Below are 7677 nucleotides of genomic sequence, written 5' to 3'. Positions count from 1 at the left end.
CTGTACACCTGTGGAAAAACACGTGCAGCCAAAGTTTCTTAAATGGAGACCTCTGTTTAAGAATGTTGAGTTTTTTCTTTTAAATTGATGTGCGCTGCATGCAAGCCTTGTGTAATGACATCCAGCTGGAGTTTTTTTGCAGGGTAACGCAGAATGTACAAACACTCTCGCTCTGCCCATTCGCCTTTCCACCTTTCCCAGCATCCCTTTCACTCTCAGATGGATGGAGCTATTGAAAGTTTTTTTTTTTTTTTTGCTCTCTGAACGCTGTGTGTGGTCTTTGTAGCCTGACACTGGGACTTCTGTACCTGTGTGTGGGTGTATGTGCATGCTTTTATTCTTGTCCGAGGGGGTTGCCTTTGACAGTCCACATTCACCATAACAACACAAAAATGCATCCAGCAGCATACTACAGCATGCTTACTTTGTCTTTTGTTTTTTTTCTGCCATAAAATCCTTCTGTTATCCTCTACTTAGTTTGCTTCCTCACTTTAGTGTTTGCCCTCCTCTAAAACACCCTGACAGCCCCCACCCCCCGCCCCTGTTCCTTATGCGACTGTCCCTATAGACACAACCCAGAGCCCTTTTCTGTCCAGATCTTTGCTGGGACAAGGCTGGATGCTAATGGGTGTCATCGTGTAGCTTGCTATGTGTGCATCTGGCTGCACGAACAGCTGTTTGTCCTGGGTGGTTTTGGCATGCAAGTGTGCGGTCCAGGGTCAAACCCCATGTCACATTGCTCTGACCAGTGTACTTCTGCGGTGGCCTGGTTACAGCCGGGACGACCAGCCTGAAAGTGTGCTAATTGCATGGTTGTGGTTGAAGGGAGGCAGCAGTAGATTCAGCATTGCAGGGAAATGGATGGAAGGATGGGCTTTGCTGAAGCCCTAACCCATGATCATGGTCCTCTATAAATGGGCAGATCTCGGTTTAGCGCCTAAATGGACAACTGAAGTCTTCTCTGAACCACAACACTGTGATCTTCTTCTGAGCAACCAAGGCTTTTGACTCTGCAAAAGATAGCACACAGAGGGAAATGGTCATAATTAAGGTTTATCTGATAGACAGACGTTCTGGGCTATTAGGGTATAGCATCTGTATTTGCATTGTATAAACAATATGATAGAGGGACTGTAAATTTATTAATGTGTACTATGGCGTTTGGATAAATGTTACTGCTTTTTTTTTTTTTAACCCATTTAAATATAAAATCTTACAACTTTTTTTCTTCTTCTCTGTGTCTGTTTCTTCTCTCTGTAGCGGAACCAGCAGACCTCTTGAAGATTTTAGATTTTCACAGTTTACCCGAGGGTGTTAAAAAAACAACAGGTTTCTGCTCACATCGGAGGTCAACACAAGGACCCGATGTGGCTTACAGAGTATCCAAAGAAGCCCAGCTCAGCGCCCCCACCGTACAGCTGTATCCAGGTGAGTACCTGACTCGACACACAGTAATGCTCACCATCTACAAATGATTACAATCATCTCTTGCATTTCTTTTTGTGTCTATTTTCTCTCTCTCTCTCTCTCTCTCTCTCTTTCTCTCTCTCTCTCTCTCGACATCAAACATACCAGTTCAAAGCCGCTTCCAAATCCTTTTCCCAAACCACTGCTCCAAGCTCATCACTACAGATGGTTGTTCAACACAGTCTTGCCATCTGGTCAGGTGGATGACCTTTCACCCCTCATCGTAGTAGACAGGGATTATAAAATTAAAAGGTAGCTGGAAAGAAATTTGTATTTGTGTCCATCTAGCCTGCTTATGTCCCTTCCATCAATGCAGAAGTGTTATTTTGCTCCTGTGACTTGATTATGTATGTCACTTCTACCTTTTGCTTTATGGGACTTTTAGGCAAGGTATAGGGCATTTAGGCAATAAGGCATTATTTCACTCCTATCGTAGCTTGTTCACCCCTTACTAAAACCCATGTTGTATGTCTACAGCCATTACTAGACAACTTGGACATATTAAGAAATGAGGGCATATCTGGACTGTTCTGGTAATTGAGTCAGTCAGGTTGCTTAGTCACACCTATTCAAATGTTCAACAGATAATTTAGGGATGGATAAAGATAATGCGCCCTAATTTCCCCCTTGACAACACACACCAGATGCATGAGAAATCCAGCACTGTAAAATGTGATGCTCTGGGAGGAGCCGGACGATGGAAAAGCAGTGGAAATAGGGGTGGTAGGGGGGAGGGAAGTCTGGGGTTCCACTTTAGCCTTGTTCTGTTGTGCTGACGTGGCTTTGGGTTAGTGCTTTATGGTGCGCGGCAGTAGTACTTTCCTCTCTCTCTCCTCCCTCTCAGGCAATCTTTGCTTGCTTTTCTCCATCCTTCTCTCTTTATTTTCCCTCAAGCGCCATCATTTTCCCCTCTATCATTTCTTCTAGACTGCTGCGGCCTCGCTGTGTTTTCTCCCTTCTACACTTTCTGGTAAAATGCTAGGCTTTTTTTTTTTCAACAGTGCAGAAATTCAAAACCATAATTCTCTGACCCAGACAACCAACTTCTGAAATTACTGTGATTGGTTTTCCTGCAGCTTAAAGATATACAGCTCGGGGGGGGGGAGAGCAATGATGTGGTCTAGATGCAGGAAAAAAGGAGAAATAATAACCCTTCCTGTAAGCTAATCTTCCACAAAGCTTCTGAGATGTTGCATTGGCCTCAGAGGACCTTTGATCAATGTCATGGCTTTTCTTCGGGGCTTAGAGCAGAGCCACAGAGCTCTATTGGCCTGCATGCCCTATCATGCTATCCAATCAAACAAATACTGTTCACTTTGAAGCTTGGTGACAGCAGAGCCCATATGTTTAGATACACATGCTATAATTACACATATGCTACTCTGGATCATCTGAAATAACAGTCTTCATAAAACAAACCAACTTGGGGGAGTTTACATAACAGGCACCCACATAGTCTCAAGGTGCAAACTGAGAAACTAGCCACCTGTGGTTTGAAAGCCTTACAATCTAGTTGAAGTGTCTGTGACGTGGTCCCTGTCTCGCTTTGACATTAAGAGAATAAATGGCTAATATGTTCCAGAGGGGAGCTAAACTTGTGAGATCATTTTATCCATGTCTTTTTTTTCCCCCTTTAAGTGAGTTTGCTACTTAGTTTTGACTTTGGCCCGAAGCCTGGAGGTACAATTTGCTAAAATTATCATCACAGCATCATCCTTCCCTAAAGGTTAAAAAGAAGAAAAATACCACATATAGAAAACAAAGGCATGCACAAATGCTTGTTTTGTTGATGACTTTAATGGGTGGTAATAAAAACCACAGTAGCTGCGATCGAGCCTGTGACCCTGTAACCACACGGTGATGATGTGTTGGAAAAGAGCAAGCGCAGACATGCAATCATTAGGCAAACATGTGGAAGGGATGATTCATTTGAAAGTACAGAGGCACCAAAAACTGAAGGGTCCTTTCTTACCTTTATGATGTGAATGAGAAGTGAGGAAACCGGGCAATAAACCGACGGGCCTTTTTAAGTTTTACACCACACACTTCCCATGTCTCAAAGGTCTGTCCTCGTCTTGTAACTCACTCTGTATCCAGATAAATCTATGACAAGTAACATGTATGTACGAGTACATGCACAAATTCATATTGCCATACCTCCCTGGCTGTAGCTTTGACAATTTGGGCAGACGAGTTTTTTCCCATGCAGTTTGTTGTTATTATGGCAAACAAGAAGAAAGGAATGGGATCCCTCTGAAGGGGACGAGCTATCACTTGGCATTCAAACTTGTGGTCTGAACTGCTGTGGATAGATGGCACCATCCCTCAGTGAGGGCCCTATGCTTCGGCCTACGGTGAGATTCAAATGGCTAAGCCAAGATCACAAGCTATAAAAGCAATAATGGGGCCTGCATGTATTACGCTAGAAGATATCCCTATCCCACATGCATAGTATCATTTCATTTGAACAGAAGCCCACCTCTATTTGGGACCTTTTTTACTAAAGGTTGCATAAAATGAACAATACCACACAGTAAAAGGAGATAGATGTTATTAGAAATTCATTTTTTTGTTGGCGATAAAACTAAAACAGGATTATCAAAATGATTATAAACGCTGAGATTCTTCATGGCAGTTAGTGAGTAAGGATGCATGATGAGAGAACATTTAGCCAAAACCTGAGAGCCAATCATTTTTACCATCACTGCAGCTGATGCAGACAATAACACCAGTAGTTTGCTCCGGATGTCTCTGTGGTATCAATTTAAACATTTTATTATGATATGACATGTATCACCTGTGATTCAATTCCTATTGCCCTCTGAAGAAGTAATCAGAGTTGAATCAGGGAAAATAATTTCCCTCTCCTACTGATCAAAGTGAGCTCTTCACAGACAATAAGATATATGATAATATGCAGCTCCATCTAGGGCTGGGCGATATGGAGAAAATCAAACATCATGATATTTTTGACCAAATACCTCGCTACATACATAACGTAACATTGTAGTGTTGACTATTAGTGCTTTCACGAAATATTTACACATGACATTTTTGATAAATAATCATCAGTAATGTGGATATAATGACGAAGAGGGTAAAGGCAAATATTCGGAAAATGACATCACATTACTGTAATGCAGCCTTTAAACCCAAGAAAAGACAACACAAGCTCCATCCATCAAAACATTCTCAGGCTGTTCTTAAACTACAGAGATTTAGTTGCATGATGTTATTTGTGCCTTGAACCATTCGAGCCGTGTACATGCTGGACACACATCCATCTTCCTCTCTTTCTCTATGTGTTGTATCACTTTCTCGTTGTTTCTCCCCTTTTTTTGCTCACCAACAGCCAGGTACACTTGTTGTCTCTGCAGCAATGTGCAATCCCACTGGAATGCTGCTGGTCTCATACAGAAAGGTGGGGGGGGGGGGGGGGGGGGGGGGGGGGGGATTTGGTCACAGCGATGATTGACTGACCAATTACAGGACACAAGACTTTCTACCCCATGTACCTGCTTGTATGCACACTGACAGATAGGGGAGAGAGGATCAATCCAAGTGCTGGCATTAACTCCTGCACTGGCCTATGAAGGCGTTCATAGAGATTCTGTAAATTTGGTAGATGAAGACAAATAAGTCAGGTGTCAAATGTCTTCAGTGTAAAATTGGAGACGGGGTGGCAAACCACTATGTCTCTTCAACTTAGCTGTACTGTAGCCTAGGTCTACTGGAGAATAGTCCATTCAAGGTAAAATACATTTTAAATACAAATAATTTAATCTGGAGGAAATTGTTGGGTCGTGTGTGATGCCTGTCTGGGCTTGTCTTTGAGTCTTTGACTTTCCAAGACCTTTTTACAGTGATAAAGGTGCTGCCAGTGTAAACTCCCAGGACTTCTGGCACCACATACTTCCCATTCCCACCATGTCCACACACACATACACACACTAAATGAGGAATGAAGGATCTCTCATCCGGTGGCCCGAAGAAGCGGTTTGAGAGACACATTCCAAAAGAAACCCGAGCTTTTGTGATTGCCCCCCCCGCTTGCTTTGAGGTCCTGAGGAGAGAGTAAGGAGAAAGGGTCACACTCACAGACACAAGAGAGTGCTCATCTAAATCTTTATCCTCTTTTCATCCTCAAGTTTCTATTTTTTTTAACCTCCTTCTTTCCCCCTCCTTTCCGCAGTTGGTTCTCTCAGTGCATCTCAGTACTTGTAGTGATGCAGGTTGACAGGACACACTGCATGAACACGGATCCACAAATGAGAAGCCTTGCTGTGTAAATGTTACTATAATTCAGTCCAGAATCAGATTAATTCTCCATTTTTGCCCTCCAAAAAGACAACTTTGGATTTGAAAATGAGTCATTGTCATTTCTTTGCTCCCCCCTCTCCCTCTTCTTTCATGCCACGGTGTCCCTTTCACCACACAGCTGACTCTTGACCTCGGCACAAACAGCCTGTCCTGAGCCAGCGCTGAGTCATTGTCTCTGCGACAGACATGACTCATGCAACAGGATGTATTGACAAACTTCCCTGCATGTGGTATCTTTTATCTGATTTTTCCTAGTGTCCTTTTTTTGCATCATAACACCTTCATTTCATGATATTCTTCCCGCTTAAGTCTTTATGTATCTATCCGTAATCAAACTCGTCCAAGCGATGGTTTCTGAAGGGTTATTTGTCTCTTCTCGCCCTCTCTGCCTTACACCGTCCTGTCGAAGCATCTGCCAATTAAAGCAATCTTTCTCATATGATGCCAGGCTGAATTCCTGAGGGAGCACACTGCCAAGGCATGTGCTCTCCGCATGATGTGATTTGATGCCTGGCATTAATGGAGGAATCATAGAAAAATGCAGGAAGACAAGACAGGAACCCAGATGCTGACTGGGTAAAAGACCATGAAAAAAAGTATGAATAAAGTGAATGGATGATGGGACCAATTTAAACTTGGTTGGGAAGCATCTCTTTTCCCTTTTCGTCTTTCCTTTTTCACTATCGCTTCCTAACCTCAGGTTTCCACGCCATATTCCCACTGGGACTTCTTTTTGTCTACAGCCTCCGATTGGCTCAGTCCAACATAGCATTTACCTTCTATTCTATAAATGGAGACAAAGTAAGGCAAGGCAAGACAGCGTTATTTGTATGGCACATTTCAGCAACAAGGAAATCCAAATTGCATAAAACATTTTACATAAAAACATTAAAGAGCAGTTAAAAACAATTAAGAAATTAAAACCGCTAATATATGAGAACAAAAGTTACATTGCAGTATAAGAAATTAAACATTAAAGAGCAGTTTAAAAAATATATAAAAGCCAATAAGCTTGTCCTATAATTTTAACAATGCAACTTCAGATGGGAAATTGTCAATTATTTAAAGAAAAGAAACCATATTCGATAACCCTATTGCTTTACCATCTCATCCACCAAAGGCCCCGCAGGATCATGTGACTTTGTATTCTGGTTACCCTTAAGCAAGAGTGGAAGTACTCTTTTCCGGCCATCTGGAAACCTCTGCATATATTAGAGCAAAGATCTGCTACTGGAATCCAAGAGTTTTTTTCCAGTATCAGTATGTTAAATATAATCCAGATAGCTGTTTTTTCTTAACAATACTGGTTTTAATGTTGCCAGATTGCATTTGTGTGTTTTTTGTTTGTTTAAGTGTAGTCTGACCTTGACCCTGATTAGCGAGCAACAGTCTCCTCAGGTGGTTTGTAGGCCGCCCTCTTTCTGGGGTCCTGAATCTGTCTGGCAGATGTGCCCCACAAAATGGAGGAAATAGTTGAGGCCGCACAGTGGAACCATGCAGATGGAAGCAAACACATCCTTTTTTATGTGTTCTTGCAACTTTGATGTGTTAAAATACCAAAATATTATTGGTATTTCCATTTCCATACCAGCTCTTTTTTTTTTTTTACTCCTATTTCACCATCTTCAGTTCTCTGCTGGAGCGTCTCAGTGTCTGCTAGATCGATCGGCTGTGAGGGAAGAGGGGCGGAGTGGAGGGGTCTGAAGGATAGTTCGACAAAGTCTCCCAGGATCACATGCTTTTGTCATTATGCTTCTCATCCTGTGCTGCGCTGGAAATTCTCGACTTTGCACTTCTGCTTCTAACCTTTAGGTTTTTTCCCTCTGACCGGCCTCTCTTTTGCCAGCCATCCCATTCAGATGAATCCTATCCTGTTACAAATTGCCGGTG

General features: G+C 42.5%; 1 protein-coding gene across 3 annotated transcripts in view; it reads left to right on the top strand.

Annotated features, from left to right (window-relative positions):
• col5a1 (procollagen, type V, alpha 1) overlaps positions 1 to 7677 on the top strand; it is an 84876-nt gene that overhangs the window by 18865 nt on the left and 58334 nt on the right. For all 3 annotated transcript variants that reach the window (XM_034895607.1, XM_034895606.1, XM_034895605.1), the window contains exon 2: positions 1261 to 1428. In XM_034895607.1, the coding sequence (XP_034751498.1) occupies positions 1261 to 1428 (168 nt within the window). The remainder of the gene's footprint in view (positions 1 to 1260; positions 1429 to 7677) is intronic.

This window comes from Etheostoma cragini, chromosome 16 (assembly GCF_013103735.1).
Source record: "Etheostoma cragini isolate CJK2018 chromosome 16, CSU_Ecrag_1.0, whole genome shotgun sequence".
Taxonomy (NCBI): Eukaryota; Metazoa; Chordata; class Actinopteri; order Perciformes; family Percidae; genus Etheostoma; species Etheostoma cragini.
Note: the sequence above shows the minus strand (reverse complement) of the source record. Positions and strands in the feature narration are given on the sequence as shown.